Source organism: Pecten maximus, chromosome 12, assembly GCF_902652985.1.
Source record: "Pecten maximus chromosome 12, xPecMax1.1, whole genome shotgun sequence".
NCBI lineage: Eukaryota > Metazoa > Mollusca > Bivalvia > Pectinida > Pectinidae > Pecten > Pecten maximus.
The window spans coordinates 33,641,193-33,667,520 of NC_047026.1; the positions used below are offsets into that span (position 1 = coordinate 33,641,193).

At 34.2% G+C, this 26,328-nt stretch overlaps 1 protein-coding gene across 3 annotated transcripts; it reads left to right on the top strand.

The window, feature by feature from the left end:
- The first annotated feature begins 1,168 nt into the window (after positions 1–1,168).
- On the top strand, positions 1,169–25,888 carry LOC117339578 (monocarboxylate transporter 13-like). 3 transcript variants are annotated; one of them, XM_033901261.1, is made up of 6 exons: positions 1,169–1,263; positions 14,023–14,269; positions 19,846–19,989; positions 21,815–22,603; positions 24,365–24,415; positions 25,322–25,888. In XM_033901261.1, exons 2-6 carry the CDS (start codon positions 14,077–14,079, stop codon positions 25,537–25,539), a joined length of 1,395 nt encoding a protein of 464 aa, XP_033757152.1. In that variant the 5' UTR covers positions 1,169–1,263; positions 14,023–14,076; the 3' UTR covers positions 25,540–25,888. The 3 variants fall into 3 exon arrangements, with proteins under 3 accessions (XP_033757152.1, XP_033757153.1, XP_033757155.1); XM_033901262.1 differs by lacking the exon at positions 1,169–1,263 and having other exon boundaries at positions 13,931–14,269; XM_033901264.1 differs by lacking the exon at positions 1,169–1,263 and having other exon boundaries at positions 13,937–14,168; positions 25,322–25,884.
- The last annotated feature ends 440 nt before the right edge of the window (positions 25,889–26,328 follow it).

Below are 26,328 nucleotides of genomic sequence, written 5' to 3' on the forward strand. Positions count from 1 at the left end.
CTGTCATGAATCTTAGGGGCCATGGCCAGGCCAGCTGCGACGTCGTCTGCAAGATACTGGGGCCTCCATTCACATCCCTGTACTGGACAATGTATGCGGGGCATGATTGGAGACACCGGTACAAATCTCTCAGAAGACTACGATGGGGAGAGGGTGTCGGCAGTGCTCGAACAAATCATAGATGTGATGGTAGCAGTCATCAATGAGAATCAACAACTTCCTTTGTCAAGATGGCTTCACTTTCATTCAATCAAAGGATGACTGCTATCTGCAATGCATACACATAATATAATGATTAGTTCATCAGTCAGTAGTTATCGGCCAGTTTGTGTGACAGTTGCAGGATAAATAGAATTACACTTGTCCAGCAAAATTCAAATCCTTCAATATGAGGCTAACAAAATATCAATCCGCCCTCTTACCATCATGCAATGGGGACAGAAGGTACAATTTTACGAGTAAACATAACCACATTTATATCTAGGCTTTACACTGTGTTTGAGAGTACAAATACATTTTTAGTTAGTCCGAGTTTCCTCACGACCTGACACCATGTCTAGTGTAGGGCCAGAGCGCACTTCTATATGAAAACGTGGAATTATCAGACAGCGTTTGGGGTCGTTAAGAATTTGGTGCAAATACCAAAAAATCGGGTGTGACATAACACCTACCTTAATTATATGGATAAATGAAGTAATTATTTACCCCATAATACTCATTAAGTCCCATCTACATTGTAGGTGTTTAATCCGTCCGTATAGTACCGCAGCCTCCCAAAACACACATACGCACTCACCACACACATGCATGTCGCACACACGGGATGCCGTCCTTAAATTGCCTTAACTGTTAATAGGATGTTAAACAAAATAAACCAAACTAAACCCTCGCTTTACGCGAGTCAAAATTTCACACTGTTGACCCGCCATTTTGTAAGTGACAGTACAATTAATCATCCGAAGCGGAACGCAGTGGACCGAAAAGACCACAAACCATTTATTGTGTTTTCTACTTATAGAGATATTATTTCCCAAAACATGTGATATTTAATTCTAAAAATCATTATTTATGAATTATAAGCAGTAAAATATATAGAATTAAATGTATTTTTTTCTTTTCGCTCCATCGCGCACTGATTAGTGTAATTAGGCCGCCCGCGACCTACATAGTTAGCAATATGGCGTCGAGTCAAGTATGATATTTTGACTAGCGTAAAGTGAGGGTATATACTGACGGAATAGATATCTCATTGATCCATGTAAGGTAAGTGTTATGTCAAGCCCGATTTTATTGTATTTGCACCAAAATGCCACGTGCGCTCTTGCCCTACACCAGACATGGTGCCAGGGCCAGACGAAACTCGGGCTAATTTTTAGCAAACCTAGCCCTAAGGGCCGGTGAGGTTATGCCATGGCACAGCGTCCATTGTCCGTCAATATTTATTTAATTACTTTCAGTTCCGAATGCCTGCGTGGAATTTTATGAAAATTGTTGTTGGAGCATTGTAACGGTGCGTGCCCAGTATATATCTAACCTGTTGTAACAAAACATAAAGATTGCCGACCATATATACAAAACAATGGCTAGTCTACCTGACTCATATACGTATCGATTTAACACTGTGATAGCCTGAATACAACCTATACCTAGAATGCTAATGTATAACAATGTACCTACACATGAACACCCTGTACCGCAACACACATGTGATCACGTCAACTTGACCGCGAAACATGTACACCGTGATCATGACGGCGACTACCGTTACCGAGACACTCTTTGACCGAGTCACCCGTTTACCAAAACACGGCAGACACTTATCTTGGTACCTGCCACAATATCATTTAACACAAACGTCGCCCTGTACTGTGATACTCCGTAACGATACGTGATAACGGTATAACAGTGGATTTACCTTTTATTTAGTATTCATTCGTCCGAGAGATAACGAGAGAGAAAGCATGCTCGTCTATATATTTTTAGTTGAGTAAAAGGAGAGAGTGGAAAACAAGAGAGGGGAGTTTTTGGTCGGATATACCATAGCTGTCGTGCAGACATGGTCACGTGGTTTCAGTGTTTCCGTTGGAGGGGTCACTACTCTTTGTCAATAACTTCCGATCTGAGGAATAGTCCATGTGAAATGATATTCGAAATTTTGATACTTGCTTAATTGTCTTAATTTTCACACTAATCATTGAAGTTTAAGTAAATTAACAATTGTTTGTTTGTTGTACTTACAATGAAACAAATTCGAATAAATACACACACAAAAAAGAGACAACATTAACATATTAATACACCGTTCATGACTTCCGGTTGATGTAGCTGTGTACCACTACGTATACATGTGTGTCGTCTGCTACAAATTGTCCTATTCTCTTTGTATAGTATGCATGTACTTGTGCGTTTGGTAGGACTTTGATAATATTGGTCATAAATTATTTGTGGCAAAGTTAATTCAGTTTAATAAGGTATATTGGTATTAAGAGTTGATAATCATGTCATGGGTCTGAAGGGAGATTAATTCTCATGTGCTTATTATTAGTATTATTGATCAGATATTAGGCCTAGGGTGTGCACTCAGCCTTAAAACCCAAAACATCAACTGTGATATGACTAATGGAGGTCGCCATTAGTCTGTGTATTTCTTTACAATTTAGTAATACGACCTTTTGGAGGACAGGTAAGTGCTTATCATTTCATATGATAGCAGGCTGGAGGTATGTACACGATAAACATGCGATCAATCACTTATCAATAATCATCCTTTACTTTGTTCTTCATCTGCGATTACCAAAATGTTGCTATCCTTCACATTAAAAAACGGCTAAAAATATCATATAATATAATAATAAAAGCGGATTGAAAACAGTATCAGTTAGCATCCTTTACTGTGTTCCTCATCTACGATTACCAAAATGTTGCTATCCTTCAAATTGAAAAACAGCCAACAGAAAAATATCTACATTAATAAATGCCTGCACTGACTTCGACTAATTAAGGAGTCGTCTCAAAAACACAAAACCGAAAATATTTGTAAATGAATTGTAAGTATTTTCATTTTTATTCATCATGTGAGTTATAAAGTCAAAAGAGAAAAAGGTAAGAAGGGAACTCTTATTTCGTTTTGGTTTTTGAAATATCGAGCAGGCATTTGTTTTTGTGAATTGTTTTACTCGGGTAGGTGAGACAGTTATAACACAGCGTATGACTTGTACAGGTACATAGCTAGCGGCGCGAGCTTGAATTGTCAGCCTCCAGCGATCGACACGTGCCGAAAACTGCGTTTTGGCAGTCATAGTGATATAATTGAATACAACTGACATTCTTTTTAGACAGAGTTAGAATGGTTGAATATTACGCCGGAGACCCGAATTATGTCAGTCAACTCGACAGGAATGTGTGTTTTCCTATTTTATACTATGAACACATGTATAGTAAAATATAAGTTCCTTGATAAACTGTACTCGTAAATGACGTTGTGTTTTGCTTTTGTGAAAAACGACAAGGGGACCAAGAAATAGATAAGTCTAGATGTTTATTATGTGTATTCCGGATCATATTCTGTACATTTTGTCTGTACTGTTGTAATCATTTGTAATAAACATATTGGAATGAATTAAATTGTATATATTAGATTGTAAAATGTGTCAATTGTAGACCTCTGAGGCTACTATGTCATAATACGTAGTAGTAATTTTGTATAACAATCTTTGAGACGACATATAAACAACAATCAATCTGTACATGACATGCATGTTCAGTGAAGCAAATCTTTGTATCTGTTAATCGGCATAATTGCCGTCCTATCACAAGGAGACTTAACATGAACATACCGCAGCCTCCAAAAACACACATACGCACTCGCCACACGCACGCATGTCGCACGCACGGGAGGCCGTCCTTAAATGACCTTAGCTGTTAAAAGGACGTTAAACAAAATAAACCAAACCAAATTGTACCTGTTAATTGAGGTTACAGTATATATATTCATACAATATATATTATGCTTCGTGTTCCGCTTCAGGAGACATGAGAAAGAGATAGTATTTATTCACCCAGCCGTGTGTGTATCGGGTACTTGTTAAATGCCTAACGAAAGCAAAACGAAACGAAACAAAATGAAAAATAAGTTTGATTTGAATTCAAACGAAATAAAGTAAATGTTGCTAAAAAAAACGGGAATTCCCTTTATCAAAGAGAGTAAATTTGACCTCCTTCTTAGGGGGAAACATGAGACTCCGGGGTTACTACTTCCGTGAAATACGTAGAAAAGAACTCGAAAATTACGTATTACCAGACACGGCTTAGCTGGGAATTAGATGTACACTGTATTTTGATACTGAAATGAGTGTTGACAATTTTTGCTTCAGTAAAGTACTCTGCCACTTTTATAGGGTAATTGTGAGGATATTAGGTCATCCATTTCTGGAAAACATTTAAGGAGGTATTGCATAATGTCATTTTACCTGTAGTTAATAAAATAAGAATAACAAATTATAATTAAGAAGCTAACGAAACAATGTGTATATGAAAAAAGAAACATGCGTATATGTATCATGAGTATTGGAATTAAAGTGACTGCTCAAATCACTGTTGAACTACGGTTTAAGATATATCACAGACTACACTGTAAGACTTTCCCTTAATAACGAGTATTAAAAGTGCCCGCAACCGTGTTTTGCAAATGCCGAAATGAGTGCAAACAAATAGCATTATATTAATCCAATAGGACCTACATGAATGTGTATGTTAGGTTGTAAGTAGAATGCTCGGCAAACTTGGGAAACCTGACGTGGTAACATGATTAGTAAATCTTTATACTGTAAGTGTCTTGTAATAAACGAATAACGAACCGATTTATATAATAATAAAGAAAATATGAAAAAAGCACGATTGATCACAAACACGTGTTAACTAACGACAGGACACTTACATCAGGCGCTCTTTGAGTTCTGACAACTTTCTTACAACTACATGAAACACAGACTAGCACATTTAAAACAATAAAAAATATAGTGCCCATTACTCCCGCATGTGGGTAATGTTGCACATCATTCTGCTGTTCATTAGTGTATTCATATAACATATACATCGTTGTACATTTATTGCTCCTGTTCATATTCGGAAGACGTCGCATTGCTTACAGTTCCCGCGTTGTATCTGCACTACATGACACAAAGGCTGCTTTGTATTTTTCTTAGTTTGAATCTACCAACTTGTAAGAATAACCAAAACATTTTACATGAAACACGATATGGTCTTGGAAGTATCTGCAAATAAGTTATTTAAATAATTACAATTTATACCCCAAATGTACTAGCGTTTGTTCGTTTCTATGACTCTCTAATATCGAAACATGAACATTAATACTTGCTTTATAAATCGCCTCAGTGCATCTCGTTACTCAACATAAATTCTTATAAAACAAATGTAACAAGTACTGATTGCAATGGGGACCATTACATATGTCCTCCAACAGTAACCCCCTACAGTCATACCATTGTGTTTGGTATCCCTCATAACCTATCTATACCAATTTTCTCTTTAATCTGACAATTCCTTATTTCGACCAATCTTAGGCCTCTATTTCGTTACCGTGGCAACCAAGCTTGCCGCAAATGTTACTCTTTTATTCGGCATCAGATTACACCATAAAGCTAAAAATACTAACTCTGAAATAGATTGGGCTAATTTTAGACATACAAGGAATGAAACTGTAGATCTAATAAGGGATGCCAAAAGAAATTACTATGATAACTTGCAAAAATCTTTACATGATAAATCTATTCCTGCTAACAAGTGGTGGAAAATAGCTAAGTCAGTAATGAACTGTAATAATATATCTAATAGTTTACCTCCGCTATGTGATAATAACACTGTTATCCATCATCCATTTGATAAAGCTGAATGCTTAAACAATTATTTTTGCTCAATATCTACATCCACTCCTAACCTTGAACCCCCTGATCCACCTGATAATAACTTTCCATTTAGAATAGAAAATATCACTATCACTGAACAAGATATTAAAGATCAACTATTAACACTTAATGATAAAAAACCTCCTGGTCCTGATAACATTATACCAAAAATAATCAAACAATTAACCCCATCTCTAATACATCCTCTAACATTACTCTGCAATAAAACTCTTGAATCAGGTATTATACCATATTCTTGGAAAGCAGCTAACATAAATGCAATTTACAAAGGGAAGGGATCAAATAGTGATGTTTCCAACTATAGACCTATATCTATCACACCATGTTTTAGTAAAATAATTGAAAAAGTTATTTTTAAATATTTGTTTAACTATATGAAAGACTGTGATATAATTACAAAGCACCAGTCAGGTTTTTTACCAAAAGACTCCACTATTAACCAATTATTAGAAATATATGATACTATTGTAAGTAACTTGGATAAAAATAATGAAATTAGATTTATCTTCTGTGATATCAGCAAAGCCTTTGATAGAGTATGGCATGAAGGCCTACTTTATAAACTAGAAACTTATGGTATTAAGGGGAAAGTACTACAGTGGTTTAAGAATTATCTCTCCGACAGGAAGCAAAGAGTCTCAACAGAAGGATTTTACTCAACATTCAAAAATATAAACGCAGGTGTCCCTCAAGGCTCTGTACTTGGTCCCTTTTTATTCTTAATATACATCAACGACATAACCGACTGTGTTCAAAGTAAAATTAAACTCTTCGCTGATGATACTTCACTGTATGAAATAATTAACGATAACCATATTGAAATAGCTGGAAAACTAACTAATGATTTAGATAATATAGATACATGGGCAAAAAATTGGGATATAAACTTCAATCCGTTAAAAACAGAATCAGTACTTTTTTCCAGAAAAAGGGAGATAATCAACCCTGATATCCTATTTGCTAATGATACAATCAACTGTGTCTTGGATCACAAACACTTAGGACTAACTTTTAGTAGCGACGGTAAATGGAACCATCATATAACAAATATCCACAATAAAGCATACAAAAGAATGAACATATTAAGATTACTAAAACATAAAGTTGATAGAAAAAGCCTTTTGACTATCTATATCTCGTATATAAGACCAATTTTAGAATACGGTGATGTAATCTGGGATAACTGTACAAACCAAAATAAAAACTACTTAGAATCAATCCAAGTAGAAGCGCTGAGAATAATAACAGGATTAAGAAGGGGGACATCTCATGATAAATTATATACTGAAACTGGCATTGAAACTCTTGAATGTAGAAGAAAGAACCATAAACTTATATTAATGTACAAAATACTGAACAAAGAAACACCAAAATACCTTGCAGACATTGTTGAACAACACATTAATGATAACACATGTACACATGTTAGATATCCACTCAGGAATAATCGACTATTCAATCCTCCATTTTGTAGGACGGAAAATTACTCAAATAGCTTTTTCCCATCAACACTGAATGAATTTAACCAGCTAGATAGAGAAGTATTAAATGCTAGTTCATTGAACAAATTCAAAACACTTATTAAATCTACAGGTAATAATAATAATAATAATAACATATTAGAGATAACTGATACTTTCAAGTATTACGGACTAAGAAAATATAACATACTACTCTGTCAACTAAGAAATAAAGCCTCAAACCTAAACTCTGATCTTCACAAAGATCATCTAGCTGAGTCTGCAGCATGTGCATGTAACTATGAAGATGAAAATATACACCACTTTATGTTTGAATGTCCCATATTTATTGATGCTAGACAACTTCTAATTCAGAACTTAGCACAAATAAACCATTTAGATGATCACAACCATTATAATGCTAGTACTCTTCTAAAAGGATGTAGTTTATGTAACACTAATGTCAACATAAATATTCTAAAATTTGTAACACAATATATACAAGAAACTGGAAGATTTAACATATAATCTAACATGCAATATATATCCCACCCATGCCACACACTCCCACACACAAACACATATATTTTTATCAATTAGTAAAATTCATAGTAATTTAGTTATGCATATGTTATATATGACAATTCTATATTGATTCTGGGTAAATCTCAATTATATATATATGTAGCACATACAGTACCCTGCAAGCAATATAACATTATGCAAATGGGCAAGATTGGACTGGATGGAAGTTGTCATAGTATTATTAAGTTATATAAAGTAACAAATTTCCCAAAATAATTAAGGGTAGATTGATAACACTTTTGACTACTCCAGTTTTTTTGTTTTTTTGTTTTTTTTTGTAATATGTATTAGCAAAAATGTGTATAACATAGTTGTTGATGAATTCCCATACATCTTTTAGGGTGACTGGTCAATGTGTTTTAACACGGGGACTTTATAGGACCTGCAGCCCAAGGAAGTAATGTATGAAAATTCTATCAACAAATATGGTGTACAGACAATACCTAAATTCATATAATTTGACTCAATTTATACACACCAAAAAAAATCTACCTGGAGTGATATATACTTCATTATTTAAATTATACTCTAATCTACTGTTAATTTATGATTTGGCAATTGTATGTATCAACTACGTAAATTAATATATATATTCATATATATGTTCCTGTTAATATATATAAAATTATGTATACTACTTCTGTTATATTCGAGATTAAAAAATTGTTACCTGTATATATGTTTATATGGAGATGACTTAAATAGGCTATGCCTGATGTCAGATCCATTTGTCGAATTAAATGACAATAAAATGTGTTGAAATTGAAATTGAATTATTCGGCATCCCTAAAACCTCGTATGTACCAATGTTTACCCTATTGGCCATCTTGGATATCCGATCGCGAAAAAAATCTATGTGTGCATACACCCCGCCCTTCATGAGGATGAAGTTTCATGGAGAATCTCCCTGTAGGTTCCGAGAAAAGTGACGGAAGAAACAAGAAAAACGATAATAAAAGAAACGGATTGAAAACAATATGCCCCCCCCCCCCCCCCCCACACACACACACACACACACACACACACACACACTTTATTTGGGGGACATAATGAAAATAATAAAAACTATTGTTCAATCGGTCTCAAAAAATTTGTCACGAAATGAGGGGAAACATGCCCATTAGATATCGATTTCGAAATTAAGTCCACTTTGTACACTGCAGAATAGTTTCATATAAATAATTATTATAATAAAGATTGAACATTTTTCTTTCATTTTTAAGTATACCAAAGAAGTACATCATGTTTATTTAAAAAAAAAAAAAAACAATTCCGTAATGAGATGCACTGGACAATTTTCCCGACCAATGTTGTCCCTCGTGCCGGTTACGTGACTACGTAGGTAAGTAGGATAACTAGTGCAAGGTCCAGTAAAGACAATATGGGTACAAAATAACCGAATTACGGTTAAACTAACGGGAAAGACAGATTAAATGTTAGTGTTACATTAATCCAGCATTACTTTCCAAATGACAAGAGCGCTAAAGTCAGCCCCGAAATACCAACTGCACCAAGAACAAATTGTCTGTTTTGGCCCCTATCCGACTAATAGAGTTTTAACAAATGAGATCCTGGCAATATTTCTGTTAGAAAAGTATTAAGTTTTTACTTCAAGCTCTTACCTCGGGTTGCAATGTTATATTTTGCTGGGTTCCTGTACATAAGGTAATGTCCTTGTAATGAATAAAAAGATTGCACCGCAAAATCAGCATTATCACTTCCGCGAACTCATTTTAAATTGCATTTTACCGATTTTAAGACGTTTGTAAATATATGCTATCATCGATTTGGGAAAATGAAATGATTTTATATGGACACAACAAATTACAGTCGACTGAAGTTAATACCGGTGAAAAGTCGCCTCGATACAAAGACAATTGTTCGGACAAGGTTGTCATTTGCCTTGGGATGACCAATACAATTATAGTACAGGGTATTCCAAAAAAGATGTCCCCACTTTGGAAGCCTTTTCCTTTTTCCCCAGACAAGATTATTACAATCTGTCAATTGCATTCGAGAGAAAATATATTCATAATTTGTTTTTATCTCAGCTCAAAAACTGATGATATTATCATTTCCTTTGATGATGTCATTGCTGACATCAACAACATCATCAAACTCTGGAAATACATATGTACGCTACTGTTTCCAAATTTGAGCAACATTTGATGACAAAAGAAAAACCATTTCTGAGGGACCGAAGTGTAGCATAAAATGACGTTACATGTTGCATTAGTGGTAAAATTGACCTCAAATGACATTTTTGAATTTTGCATTCATTTGGCAATGCTACTTGAAAGCTTTAGTTTATATAACACACTAATAAAATTATATTATTATACTCTTTAATCTAATACATGTCATATATCCATACTTAATGTTACATTGTTTTTATAATGTCGGGAAGTCGGGACAAGGTTTTGGAACACCCTGTACATTCCTACTAATTAAAGCGTGCCCAGTCTCAGTGCATCAAATGCAATGAACCATTTATAAACTATTAAACATATTTGTTGAATTGCATTGATCTACAGCCACAAGTTGACAGCATAAATAATAACATGATGTATATTGATACATGTATACCAATTCTAAATAATGCAATATGAATAAAGTTTACAAGTAATGGGATATAAATGAAGAAGAATACTGCATGTTAGCCCTTTTTTTATTTGATTTCAACATATTTTATTTCCATATTTACAATATGATAGGGTACAAGTAGTCCAACTTATATGAATCGTTTTCCCAAAGAGAATTTGTACAATTATATTATAAGATGACATATTTGGTATTTACATTATATTTTTCAGAGAGAAAGAGGGGGGGGGGGGGGGGGGGGGGGGGGTGTTTTTGGATTAAGTTAAATAATCATGATAATAGATTATAAATTGAATAAACAATCCAATAAACTTTTCCGAAAACTTTTCCGATGCCGATTACATGTTTGCACTATTTATTTTGAAAATCAATCTGCTACAACTAATGTTCGTCACAACCTGTGCTTTCTCCGGTCGCTTTCTTGCCTTCTGAAATATCCGTTTTACCCTTGCCATCGGCATAGGAAAAGATTTTTATAAACACACGTAAATTTACATATGAACATATATTAATCTACAACACAACGATAAAGAGGAGAGAAAGATAATTAAAATCTGTTTGAATCAACAATGTACTTCTGAGTGTTTTAGCATATCGTAACATTATCCTCTATTGATAAATCACTGTTTCCATATAGTAGTAGTTCCAGGTCTTTGAAATTGTTTAGATTCCGGTACAATTCAATGTTCTGCTCTACATAACTAGCAAGACGAAGAAAAAAATTTATATGTATCCTCAATAGGATGTCCACATTGACAGTGTCGTTAATAAATCAGATGAGATCGTTAAAAGGGTCATTATTTAAAGTGATACAATTATTCCTTAATCTTGCATGCACAATATTAGACTTTAGACTTTCCAAAATAGTAATAATAAGGTACCTTTGTCCAAAATCTAGTTGATTTCAACGCGAGGACAAAGTACTGTTCGGGAGGCCGAACCCGGGGCCCCGTAACTCTGACGGCATCCATCATCAGATATACAAATATTGATATCCCTGAATAGATATTGATGTATTCATAGAACAGTACTAAAGGATTAAAATTTGATTTTCAATCCTAAAATAAAACAAACAAAAAATTATGGTTCATTATTGGATCGGTATTCTTTCCTGGTGTTGAAGAGAAGGGGCTGCGGTGGCAGAGTGGTTATGGTGTCCCGACACTTTATCACTAGCCCTCCACCTCTGGGTCGCGAGTTCGGAACCCACGTGGATTAGTTGCCTGGTACTAACCGTAAGCCGTTGGTTTTTCTCCGGGTACTCCGGATTTCCTCCACCTCTAAAACCAGGCACGTGCTTAAATGACCCTGGCTGTTAATAGGACGTTAAACAAAATAACCCAAACCAAATGTTAAAGAGGCGATGTTATGGATACTTCATCAAAGTAAATCTACTTATCACAGCTAGTAAATCAGCAAGTTATACTCTATGTTACCATTAATAGCTACCTCTGATTTATGCATCTACTAAACTTCAACACATGTTGTGTTCTATTATACAAATATATCATTGGTGTCAGTGCAATAGTCAAGAATATTTGACACGAGGTACTAGTAGTCTAGTAATCGACCGATGCTCTATTGCACGAGGTCTGCGGTTACCAGTACCGAGGGTCAAATATTCTGGACTATTGCAGACACCCATGGCATACTCGTGTTATTACATAATCATTAAAGCAAACTTAGACTCACTGTCATCTTGACTTTCGTGAAGCCTAGAATTTGCCATGACTGTCGACTGGCAGCGTTGACATCTGAGTGACTATAAAGACGCTGGAAAAGGTAGGACTCTTTTTAGCCGTGCAAAAGAATACAAATACGTCATGGGTATATGTGCAATAGTCCAGAATATTTGACTCTCGGTACTTGTAATATTTTGCTGTTCTATTGCACTCGACTTCGGCAAAATATTACTAGTGCCGAGGGTCAAATATTCTTGACTATTGCACAAACACCAAGTATCTACTTGTTTTATTACATAATCACTAAAACACACTTAGAATCACTGAAATATCGACTTTCTTGTAGACCTGAGAGTCGCCATGGCTGTCGTCCGGCAGTGTTGACATCTGAATGACTAATTCCGAAACGTCATAGGTGTTCAATAGTTAGCATGTGACCAAATTCCGAAGCGTCACAGGTGTTCAATAGTTCGCACGCGTGACCGTACAATAGTCATTTTAGCCGTGCAATACTTCATTATATACCTTATACGTATAGTTAAGGAAAATTAAACGCATTTTGTAATATATACCGAGCCCCTGTCAGGGCACGAGGCATAAAGTTGTCTTTCTTGACATTTGTGTTACGATGTTATATATCAAATATTTGCACAGTGACTTATATGCACTATGTCGGTGATCCGAAGGTACAGATTTGAATTTCTTATCGTACTTGCATTGTTATGAATATTTATAATATGTGTCCATTTCGCATTCATGTAGGATCCAGGAATTCATATCATCTAAAAGACGACTTCGACTATGATCATGTCAGGGTATCGGGCCGACCATCTTTGAGCCATTGAAATGTTTTTTTATAACGCCGGTGTGGTGTAGCGGTATAAGCTGGGGGTATTTTTGTCCAGGCGACTGGGTGCCGTAGATCGTGAGCTCGAGGCCTGGCCAGGGCACGAGTCATAAAGTTGTCTTCCTTCGTAAGTTGAGTTACTGTGTTATATATCAAATAATTAGCACAATGTATCATATGCACTATGTGCTGGTGAAACGAAGGTAGACTTGAATTTCCTGTCGTAGATGTACTGTGATGAATATATATATATATATAATAAAATAAAAAGCCAAACACAGATCTGCTGTCTCCCTAGTACTTTCGCGGCTACATTCTGCCGCTCTTCAGGGGATTATGAATTTTATTCGGTACATCCTATGACGTCATAGTTTGATGACGTCATAATAGTAGGTTACATAATTTAATAATATATATATATATGTATATAACTTTGGCCACTAGGTAGTTTACAACTGTATGGTTGACTATTAGTCACGGAGGTTGGACATAACATTGTAGCTGGTTGACAATTTTTTCCCGACCCAAGTTGCCTTAAACTTTCAAAGTAGTCTGTTACTTTATATACAGCTGAATTAGCATATAACTGAATTAAGGCTCTATCCTGTGAATACAGTTAATATGACGATACGACACTCGTAACACATTTGTAAACCTAATACGCATTGCTGGCTTTTCAAATTAGCTTTTAAAAAAAACCATTTTAAAGCGTCTTAAATGGAACAGACACCATATGTAGATTTTTCAGTAGTAAATGCAGTCACCCGCAAATTATTTTTATAACTTTTTAAATTCTCTTCTGTTCACCTGGTTACATTTTGTGTAACACATATAAACCTATATGCTGTAGATGTGCTGGACTTTTATATTTAGAAAGGAATGTGTGTATGTTTTAATTGCAGAAGAGGAATCGGCAGGTACAACGCTTGAGGAAACCCAGCAGACTAGAAGACAATATGGTCCTCACTAAACCAGACACGGGCTGGGCATGGGTTGTCATGATGGCGTCATTTTCCATTTTCATCATCAACGGTTTTCTTTGTTACGGGTATGGTATGGTTCAGATTGCTCTGTTAGAAAGATTTGACGATAGCATTGCCAAGACGTCTTTGGTAGGATCACTGTTTTCAACATTTTTGTCTTGTGGAGGTAAGTAATCTTGTTTTCATTTCAACAATAATTGCATAACCAACTTTAGGTCGGAACAGACAAACGTATTTGCTCTTATTGCAGTAAATACATGTATGTCTTTGGGGTATTACGTAGGACAAATGAAAAGAGAAGTATATCATGTTTATAATGCAGATTCCCGGAACTAAACTATACCAAAAACAGTCATCTATCCTGACTTTCTTCCTCTCTGTCGTATATAATCTTAGAAACAGAAATTTCGACAATTATTCAAATCGTCAAATAATTATACAAATGTATTACTACAAAGCATTGTCTGTCATATTGTATTATGCTGGGTTCCCGGATATTCGGGAATACTGAGTAATGTGAAGCACTGCCAAGGCGGCCATGTTATTACCACCTTCATATATTAAACTTCCCTTTACAGTCTAAATACAGTGACCTTAAATTGCAAATAAGGTTACCACAGCTGCGGTAGCAACATATGGTAGCACACTACAGTAGGACAGCCTGGCCAACAGCCTGGCCATGGGCAATTATTTTGATAAGAAAATAACTCCTGTATTATGATATGCATAAAAAATGAAAAAAAAAAAAAAAATGTACACTATAATTGGTATATTCAGTATGAAGAAGTACATACAGGCTTCACATTTGTTAAAACAAAAATTAATAAATTGGTTTCGGATTTTAAATTTCCGGATTTTCCGGACTTAATTTACAACATATGTCAAAACAAGATTAATTCTGTCTTTGGGATAGAGATATTTAATTTTAAATAGGTTTCAGAAAAACAATTGTGTAGAGAATTGTGGCATTTTGGGTCAAATATCATAATATTTTGCAATTTTTGAGCATTTTTTAAGCAGTTACCATGGTATTCACAGCTCTAAAAATCACAGAAAATATCAGCTAACTTATCCTTCAGAGCTGTATTAAAATTGCAAATGTTGCACAGATTACAAATATATATACTTTATTAGAGTTTGTATGTAGGGTTAACTGGCAATGTTTACATATCTAAGACATGTGTCATATTTTTCAAAATTGGGCATTTTTATTATACACTGCTACCTTATAAGGGTTGAAAAATGTCATTTTTTTGAAAATGTGCTTAATCATGCTTGATTAAGCTTCATTTTCATTTATTGTTGCTCAAAAATACACAAAAACAATTTAAAACTGGTTAAACATCTAGCTTGTCATGTTAGTTGAATCAAGGGAGGTAACTCGCTTATGTGCACATTTTAAGGTTAGGTTGATTAAGCATAATGTTAATGAATCGGTGTTAATTGAAAAATTATTTTATGTTTTATAACAAGCCCAAAATAACTTATTGGGTATCTCACAGTCCATATAGACTGAATTCTGGTTTATTTTACCTGATTTATTACCCCGTATCCATGGAACCTATTACAGTAAGTGTTGTTTTTTTTTAAATGTTTGGTGAAACCATTATTTTCAGGTTATTTATACAATGATAAGCATGTAATTACAATATTGTCAATTATTGTCATTTACTTAGGTTAAGCAGAAAAAATAGCATTTTCCGCATAAAATGAGATCAGCGGACAGTTTCATATGATCATTGGTACATATCTGAATAACCAGGGTGGAAACAGATGACTGTGATGTCATAGGCATGACATTTTGAAATCTTGGATGTCATGTCATTGTTTATCAGTTAGAATAGTGCATGTGTTGCTAAACTGAGGTTTGGATATGATTTTGGTTATTTATTATGACACCATTGAGTATTTATGACGTCATAGATACCATCTGATTATGTCATAGTTACTGATGACGTCATATAACAAGGCTAAATTTGATAGTTGTATAGTATTTTTTGCTTGATTACATGCACAGAGACTCAAAGTACCATATTCAACTTAAAACACAACTTTATTCAAGAGATATACAGAACTATGGGAGTTTTCATTTTCAAAATTACCTCCCCTTATTACTGGATTGGGAGAAAAAGTTGTCACAATACACCTCTCAGGAAAATCAGCAATACTCGGTGACTATTAAAGATACACAGTAATCCGATATGTCATTTTGTTCGTCGGAACATATTCTAGACATTCATGGGGGTTTTAGTAGAATTAGAATTAAATAAGGTGATGTATAAGGTAGCACAATACAGTAGGACAGCCTGGTCATGGGCATTTTTTTTTGTTAAGCAAATAACTCCTGTATTATGATATGCATAAAAAATGAAAAAATAAATGTACACTATAATTGGTATATTCAGTATGAAGAAGTACATACAGGCTTCACATTGGTTAAAGCAAAAATTAATAAATTGGTTCCGGATTTTAAATTTCCGGATTTTCCGCAAGTGTGTTTACACAGGAAATTTAGTTTTGCCTACAGCGAAAAATGGATGCCCACAGTAAAGGTGAGATAGCGGAAAAACTTAATTTACAACATATGTCAAAACAAGGTTAATTCTGTCTTTGGGATAGAGATATTTAATTTTAAATAGGTTTCAGAAAAAAAATTGTGTAGAGAATTGTGTCATTTTGGGTCAAATCAAATATCATAATATTTTGCAATTTTTGAGCATTTTTTAAGCTGTTACCATGGAATTCACAGCTCTAAAAATCTAAGACATGTGTCATATTTTTCAAAATTGGGCATTTTTACTGTACACTGCTACCTATACAGCTGTGGAATGTCAACTTTTAAATGATGCATCAATATTCTCTACAAAAGCTCACGCTATCTACCGCTCGCTTGAACACATTAAAAATAAAGATGTACCGGGAACAGTTATCTATTCTGACCTTACTTGTCTTACAGAGTCTTTAACAACAGACATCTAGAAAATATCGCAACGCAAAAGTAGCATAACTTCCACCAACTGATTTAAACTTAATTTTACTAATTTTAAACCATTTGTTATTATATTTCCAATACCGATGGTCAATTGTATGAGTCAGTATGAAGACAACAAATTGTTTATCTGAATGACCGTAACGACTAAACAAAAATTGATCCGAATAAAAGTTGATGAAATTAGATGACCGACCACACGAACTATATGCGATTTGATTTCTAATTCAAACCGTATGGGAGTTTACAGTCGCCAGGATTGTTTACAGAAATTTCGGTTTTAAAAGAGCCAGGACTGCAAAACTTCTAAATGGCCTTGCCAGAATTATAATCTCTATGCAAGATGTTGTTGAAACATATTTTTTTATTCATAGAATGTAAGTTGAATTCTTCCCCTTCAAACACATTTCTTTCAAAAGTAAAAACAATAATTTTGGAAAAATACCGTTTTTAACGATACTATGTTCAAACGGCGTCTGCCTCAAAATCATTCCTGTTACTATTTTGTTAATTGTTATATGATTTAAATTATCTATAGTTAATGAATACCAATGTACAAATGTATCTATACCTCATAACACCATGTATTGAAATATGCATAAGTTACGTAAAACACAAGTTGGCCAGTCTCTTAGCTTAGAGATATAAATCCATTTTCTTCGCTTTTAGTGGATTCCCCCACACCCGAGTGGTCAACGCGTAGGATTATAGTGGCAAATAATAATCAGCCCGGATTTGATCCAAGATCATGGTTTATTGCTTTATAGCTGTTGAAAATAGGCGATCGGACGTGAAATGGTATTGGTCACCTTCCCGATCACGTGGGTTTTCTCTGGGTACTCCGGTTTCCTCCCACAGTATGACAACTAACACACTTCTTTCATGCCAACAGGAGTGCTTAACGTAATTAAGGTTGTTACGCAATTGATTTGACATAAATAGAATTTACATTGTAACAAAATTATAATGTACATTTCCGTTGGTACCAATATTGCTGATTTCTTAATGTGTAAGTAGTTTTTTTCTAAGCAAACGTAAATATTGTTAAAATATATATGATTATAAATCTGAAACCCTGATACTTTACCAAAAATTTTAATGAATTGTTATAAGGAAGTCAAGGCTTGCCTGTATATTGATATGTTCCGACTAATGGTGAAAGTTGTAATTGAAATATTACATTAATCAAAAGGAAAATTCTTTGAATATGTGTTAATGGGTAATGTTTTATTTGACGAAGTTTGTTGGCATTGGTGAATGCTGTTAAAAGGAATTCTTTAACTTAGTGGTTAATCAGCTGACCACAGAATGTTTTCTAATCCTCAATGAACAATGGTGAAAGACACAGCGGAATTTTAGATACAATAATATAAAACTGCCTATTGCCGATGATTTTGTAATTATAATTGTCATGTAATGATAATACACAGAATTTATCTGTGAAGATAAAAAAATATCTCATCTGCTCCTTAACTATAATCGGAATCAAGATATCTATTATTTTTTTCGGGCAATTCTTTAATCCCAACTATACTTTACTTTTTAACAAATTATTCAAACATGTCCATCTTTTGACACCGGACGCAAGTAAATGCTTGAATTCCCTGAAACAAAAAACTACCTGTAATTGCACCAAAAACAATTCCGCAACCAGATTTAAAACTAGCATAATGTCGTCGAGTTGTGTAATCCCCCGATCCAATTTTATTCACCATTTTTTTTGCCATAACTACCTGCTGTTAATGGGCCTTTCAGAATGTAATCACAAGCTAACAATAGAAATACTCCTCTTCCCGGAGGTTACCTCACGATATCCCTCTTACACTCTCATATATACCAAGTTTAAGGTAGAGAAGGCGGTCGATGCAGCATGTGCTGATGCCTATATCCTCACCGCGCTGTCTACCTTCATATGTAATAATGCCCCAATTTTCAAAATTTAAACCGTTGCCATTATCTTGACATTAGATAAAATAGAAAACAATTTTACCCAAACTGTTCTAAGTTCGGTTTTTGTGTCGGTTCTAGTACAAATTTCGTTGAATTTCATGCCTGCGATCAACCTGTTACTGTCATGCATTTTATGATTGAATGATCTGATTTCAAACAGACTCGTGAGACCTTTTTTAACGTTACATACACGAACTGTTTACTTGATGCAATTTCTGCGTCTCTGATATATGTATATTTGCGAGCAATAGAACTATACAATAAAATGAAATGTGTTTTGCAGCTAGCCGATATCAGTGAAACTTATTATATGTTTGCCTTTCAACATTTTAGTTCGAATTTGATGCGTTTATTTCTTTGACTGTCCTTCTAGCTTAGTGTTGCTTGGCCCTAAATGTCTCAAATTGTCGATTGGCCGTTAAACAATACAGTACAGCTCAAAGTATAATTCATTAAATACTTATTTTATTTAGCCCCATTGATCTTTTAGATCGTCTCACTGACCAGTCGTAAATCAAAATTACACAGTTTTTTCTAAAATGTCAATTGGTTATTCATGGACAATACTTTTTCATTTGATAACTGAAAATAATAGAAGATGTTCATTGAATAGCCATGTTTGCTGCGTTGTTTTGAGACCAGAGTCGCCCTGTCCTTGTACCTCGATTGACCATATGACGAGTAAGAACTCGTATTCATTAGAAAATACAGGGAAAACTCAAATATTCCCTGTATGGACATATGACATTGTAGAGCAGACCTTGTATGTAAAATTAATGGCATTATCAACATTTTATGTTTAGGCGTGTTAGATGGGCTGCTGATCCGACGCTACAGTTGTCGTCTAGTTGCCGTCGCCGGAGGACTAGTGATGACTATCGGGATTTTCGTCAGTGCGTTCATGACATCATTGGATTGGATAATAGTTACCTTTGGTGTCGTTGGAGGTATCTATAAAACAATATAGTTACATTGACATGCCCGGTTATATTAGAGACTAGCGAAAATCAGCTCTTGCTCATTTTGACAGTTATTGCAGTTAGACCTTGTTTGCCAATTCATAGCAAATATTTGGTAGCAACACCCTTATAATAGGGAACAACCAACCAATTGAAAAAATATATTTTTGAAACAGCCCCTGTGTATAGAAAGTTGAGGCAAGGATAAAATGTCTGGCAGCCACTGATTGGCCAGTATGTTATTAAGTGAGAAAATAGATATGTAGCCTGATAGGTAACTATTAATAAGAAATGTTGATATAAATTTCGTAAGTCCGATTGATTTTTTTCCCAAAAGTTCAGGTAATAATAATAAACAGGTAAACATTTAAGATTTTTGAGAATTTTTACTGCGAAATTCACCCATTTTCAAATTGTTTACCCTGGAGAAAATTTGAGCTGAAGGACCCAACTTGTTTTTTTGATTAGGTGTTATATCAGACCCTAAACTTTTGTTATAAACCATAATTGTCATATTGAATTCAAGAATTTGAATGAAATACTCCAAAACGTTAACACTATAGTATATGGGAAAACAATTGGTTGGTTGGTCCCTATTACAACTTATATTTAAGCATTGAACTGTTATGAAATGGTAGTATACAGTCGATATGAATACAATTTGGGTGACAGATCAATAGAATGTCGCCGGTTACATTCATAAAGATTTTTTATTTACTGTAGGTTATGACGCGTTTAAATTTGCCGCTTACCCTATCACTGACGTCATCAAGTTCAAATACCGGAATTGCCGAAATTGTCAGAAGGAATAATATAGTCCCTGATGACGTTATTAATAGCAAACACATAAGATTGTTTTTGCACAATTTGGCTTTATTTTTTTTATTTCATATTCGTTTGTAGGTTTCATCAAATTGTTCACAATTGCATAATTTCTGATTGTTTAAAATCGAAACTGTTTTTTCTGCGTAATGATATAAAGTTAATATTTAGAAGTGATGCGGCGTTGAACGGGTATTGCACAGGACAGACTCGATTCCTCGGAAACACTTATGTTTCTATCGACTGGATTTACGTTATTTTAAGAAGAATATCAGCTCTTAAATTCAAAATGAAAGTCGTCTTCACAGTAGGGGAAACGATTCCAAGGATATTTCGTTCGAAACAGATTCAAGTCTAACCAGTCGCATCTTAGCAGACGATTTTCAACTTCACAGGGGCTTGATTTTGTAAGATAGGTCTTTGACATCAGTAAATAACCACAATACTAAAATCCAGTTTGCCTACACATACACAACCGGAAACCATGTCGATACTCCCGATATTTATACAAGATTTGTTTTTACTTTTAATGTTGTCGTGTCTTGCATTTCTGAAAATTCGGAACGAACCCCTGTGTGTATGATGACATTGACAATTTGATCACATTTCGTATAGATCAAGAATTGCACTTATAGTAATTTCGTGTTGACTATATTTTTCTAATTATAAAATGATACTCTCATAACTTGTGATGTTGCTTTGTTTTTCGTTGTGGCTTCTATGAATAAATGCTAGCATTCCAAAGCTCTATAGGCCGAAAGTAACTGGCGGCCATTGTTTAACCTACAACACTTGGAGCTGTATTCCTACACTGACCGAATCACTGTAAATTGTAGTATACAGTCTCATGAATACAATTTGGTTTACTAACGACATACATGTATAGACAAATGCAACACAGAATGTAAATATATGTCATTGACATATTCAGCTTTGTTATTTTTTCGGTTGAACAATTATGGAAAATAATTGACTCTTTATTTTTTTTCAGGTGTTGGAAGTGGCATACAATACACTGCCCTCTATGTAACACTTGGTTACAATTTTAAAAGAAATGTCAATATAGCTTCAGGCTTCGCTGTTTCAGGAGTTGGTGTCGGAACTTTTATTCTTACTCCAGTATTCGCTTACCTAATGACAATCTACACGTTAGAGGGATTGTTCATCTGTTTAGCGGGATTGTCGTTACAAAGTGTTGCTTTCGGTGTAATGTTCTTTCCCTCTTCTTTAGAAATGCAACATAGACAAAATTCGTCAAATTTTCATCAAGCAAGACAAAGCGAGAATTCAAGTGAAGATTCGTTCTCTGTGGTTTTATTGAGATTGTTTAAAACATTACACTTTGTTGTCCTGTTGATTGGTATCGGTATTGGTAACTTTGGCACGTATATCGTTTATATACATTTTGCTAACTACACCAAACATAAAGGAGCAACTGAAATACAGACTGCATTCTTGTTATCGGTAATAGGGCTGGGTTCGTGTGTGTCTAGGATTTTGACTGGGTTAGCTTGCAATTCAAAAGTCATTGACGAACCCACACTATTGTTTGGTACCTATACAATATGTGGAATATTTACTACCCTGTTACCTATTTACAGTCATACATTTACCGGACAGCTCGTTTTTGCAATTGCTTTTGGACTATACGCTGGATGTCTGTATGGAATTATGAATGGAATTACTTTACGATATCTGCCCTTAAATTACCTCGGTACCGCGGTGGGAATCGAACTCGCCGTTATAGGATTTGCTATAATGACCGGACCTCCTGCTATAGGTAAATCATTACCATTTTAATAATTGAATTTGTTTGACATACACGATAAACACTTGATTAACCTTTTTTCCGTGTGCATCATGTCATGTGATCTTTTAGTGATACTACCAGTATTCGCTTCGACGTCATACGTGTCCAGACTGTGACTTTATGTAGAAATTGCTTTTAATCTAGATCTGTCGTAGTTTCGGAAAATGTAACGTTTTCCCAACCATTACAAAATATTGATATAACGCCTTTTTCGAAGATAAATATTTCTATGACTTTTGATATTGATTGCTTTATTGTAGCAGAGGTAAGCATGAAAACAGTTGATTTCTTGAATAGAGTCGCGATTTCATTCAGTGTCGTAAAAAGAGAGAGAAAAATAATCTCGGGGGGAAAAGCCACCTATTCCAACAATAACTGTATAACTGCATATTGATAATAAACTTTGATAACATGCCAGTCTCGCAGAAACGTCCCCGACTTAGGATCTTGAACTACGATAGTGACAACGATTAATCAACATTTTTTGCGATAAACAGAAAACACTGTCACATTCATACGTTCATATAGTCTGCGATTTGTACTACAGAACTGTAGACTACTATGTGTTTGTCATATTCCGGACTAAATAAATATGTAACTAATAAATTATTTATGAGTTTACTTTTCGAATAGTGATAAGTTATAAATACATTTTACATGTATATATTATATTATTTTTTGGCATGTGTTAGCAATCAGGCGCGTATTCAAACCAGTTCATAGTCCCGCCGCTGCCGCTGCATATTATTATGTTAGAAATAGGTCACTTTAGTCATTGTATATCACTCTCCTAAATTATGTATTGAAAGTTGCAAAAGATACTCACTAATCTCGTGTCTTTTGTAAATAAATATCTTACATTTAATTGTATACATGTACATGTAGGCCTTACTATGCAAATACTATTCAAGGTTTTACATTCTGAAAAGGTAGACGTTGCATCTACTTCAACTGTATATAAAGAGAGACATACTACTTGTAACGATAATCAATTTACAAACAGTAAAATAGGGACACAATGTTGAGGTTTCACTCGATTTAAAGGATGGGCACTTTGTCGAGGTTTTACTGTATATAAAGAAGGGACTCCTTGTGGTTCAATTGTATGTAAACAAGGGACATTTTATAGAGGATTTACTGTATATAAAGGACTCTTCCTTGTGGTTCAATTGTATGTAAACAAGGGGCATTTTATCGAGGATTTACTGTATATAAAGGAGGAACAATACAAAGACATTTTACTGTATGTAAACGTTGGTCATTATGTGGAGGTTTTCAGGTTTGAACACGAGGGGCGTTATAGAGAGATTTTACTAGATGTAATAGGATGATATTATATCGAAGCTTAATTGAATGCAAACAAGTGGAATTTTAATGTATACAGTGGTAAAGATAAGGTGAGGGTATTTCATGATTCACTTTATTTAAAGTGAAGCATTACACCTCGGTTCAACTGCATAAAAACTGTTATTGTACATGTACATTTAAATGTATATAGATTGCCCTTGTATTATAGAAATGTTTTACTGTATGTAAAGAAGGGACACTACTCGTTTAATGATACAGTAATACTGAAGAAGGGTACAAATAGCTTTTGATGTATGTTCAGGCACGTCATCGTGTTTTACTCTTATAAACGATACATGTATAACATATCATATGTTGTAAATGTACTGATAGTCGACATACTCACATTATTAAATATATAACGTGAACATTGTGTTGTTGTAGGTTTGATAACAGACGTAACTGCCAACTATGATATTGGGGTAGTAATAGCAGGTGAGTTTGTCCGTTAACCAGAAAACCTGTAAGTAATAATAAGTTTTAATTAAGACTGGTATTGTTAAGAAGCCTATCATTGTCTGTCGTCCACAAGAAATTGACTTCTCTTTAAATTACAAGAACAGTTTTCGCTAATGCTTTTATTGATCATTGTTTTGGTTTTTTTTCAATTTAATCATATGGTATGTCAGGAAAAGAGACAAATGGATCGGGCACAAGTTTTTTTAGCTTATGAAATTCTCTCCCTACTTCAATTAAAACAGATACAACACACAATGACCCTACACAATATCATTTGATTCTCACACTGTACATGTTTAAGTTAAAATCATTAAATTAAAATCCTTCACTGGAGCTGATGTAACGAGGTACGTGTCTAAAAATACTTAAGTTTATATTCTCACCATATAGTTAATTACCTTACAGTAAAACCTTCCAATTAGCATTAACATTTAAATAATGTAAGGGATCAATTCTGGTTATTTTATAAATAACATATTGTTTACACTCAAAGAAGAAATGATAAACACTCTCACCACGATTTCCACAACTGCAATTTGGACTGCTTTTTAAAGTTCGCAGGAAACTAGTCGTAATCTAATAGGCTACAACAACGTCTTAACTTAGTATGTGAAATATTAATCATTCTATTTTCAAAATCAGAATATCCTGAAATTCGATTGTCGGGCTTCTTTTCATTGATACTTGTAAGTTCTGTTGCGTCGACTGATAAATGATGGATTTTGTCTACATTTGACAGGTATTTGGTATTAGTAGTTTTAGCTTGTTTAAACAGAATTTGTGTGCTACTTATCTATCACATAGATCATTCATTGTTAACGTTTACAGACAAAAAGCCTGTTGATTAACAATCAATAACTCATTATTTTCTTTTGAATACAGGATTATGCATTTTAGTAGGAGCCATTCTGACATTAGTTGCGGAATCGTGTTATACTACGAACAAGAACAATGACTTAAGTGATTGTAACAAGGACTTTATCATTTCTCTGCCTGAAGATGTATCGCCGAAATTGGAGACAAAAGAGGAAGATGGACAGTGTATCGGTAATGATGGGATACCCTCAAATAAGGAGTCGGACATGATGCTTGTTGGATAGCGAAAACCAGGATGTTATTGTGCAGTGTGGAATCTGCGTTGTTTAAATACCAGAAGTAAAATTATAGACTGTTTTCATTTTAAACAGTAACAGTACGTACAAAAGAAAAGAAAAACAAATACGCGGATAATCAAGTCCTGGTTTCATTGATATTCCATATCTTCATGAAATTCCTTAATTCAAAATATTCCATGTCAAAGCATTATATTTTTTAGGAAGGTCAATTGACTAAGATTTTTCCCTTAACACCAATAATGGTTTCCTACGGAAATAATTAAGTTAATATCTTCAATAAAATTTTTTTTTTTTTTTTTTCAGTTTTGAAATCTTTTTTATTCATCCTTTTACATATAGTATAAATACAGGTACATTATATTGCATGGTATAATAATACAGACATATCATTACAGCAGTAAGATGTACAATACGTATTAAGTGATGAATAGAAAAAAAAAGGATTGGTTGTTTTTTTTGGAATACAGAGATAAACAAACAAACAACCTTCCACTCACGCTTCTCTCATTTTAATATATTGTGTTTAAAGGTATAAAACAAGAAAAACTTTTGACTTACTTTTAAGTACATGTTATGATATGCGTGAAGAAGATCTGAAAAATTATTCACTTATATAGACCATTTTTTCACAAAACTATCATACTCCATGTTGTTTTTGTAAATTACCTCCTCTGTTTTTAGATACAAATCTAGTTCTTTTATGAATCCATTAATACAGGGGAGACAATTTTTAATTTTTTGTTTATAAATATGGAATTTTGCTATTAATACTAA

Bases quoted from the DNA above. Each gene is read 5' to 3' on its own strand.
- LOC117339578 (XM_033901261.1), top strand. From the start codon at position 14,077: ATGGTCCTCACTAAACCAGACACGGGCTGGGCATGGGTTGTCATGATG. The intron at 14,270-19,845 runs GTAAGTAATCTT...TTTTATGTTTAG, and splicing joins AACATTTTTGTCTTGTGGAG to GCGTGTTAGATGGGCTGCTG. The intron at 22,604-24,364 runs GTAAATCATTAC...GTGTTGTTGTAG, and splicing joins GACCGGACCTCCTGCTATAG to GTTTGATAACAGACGTAACT.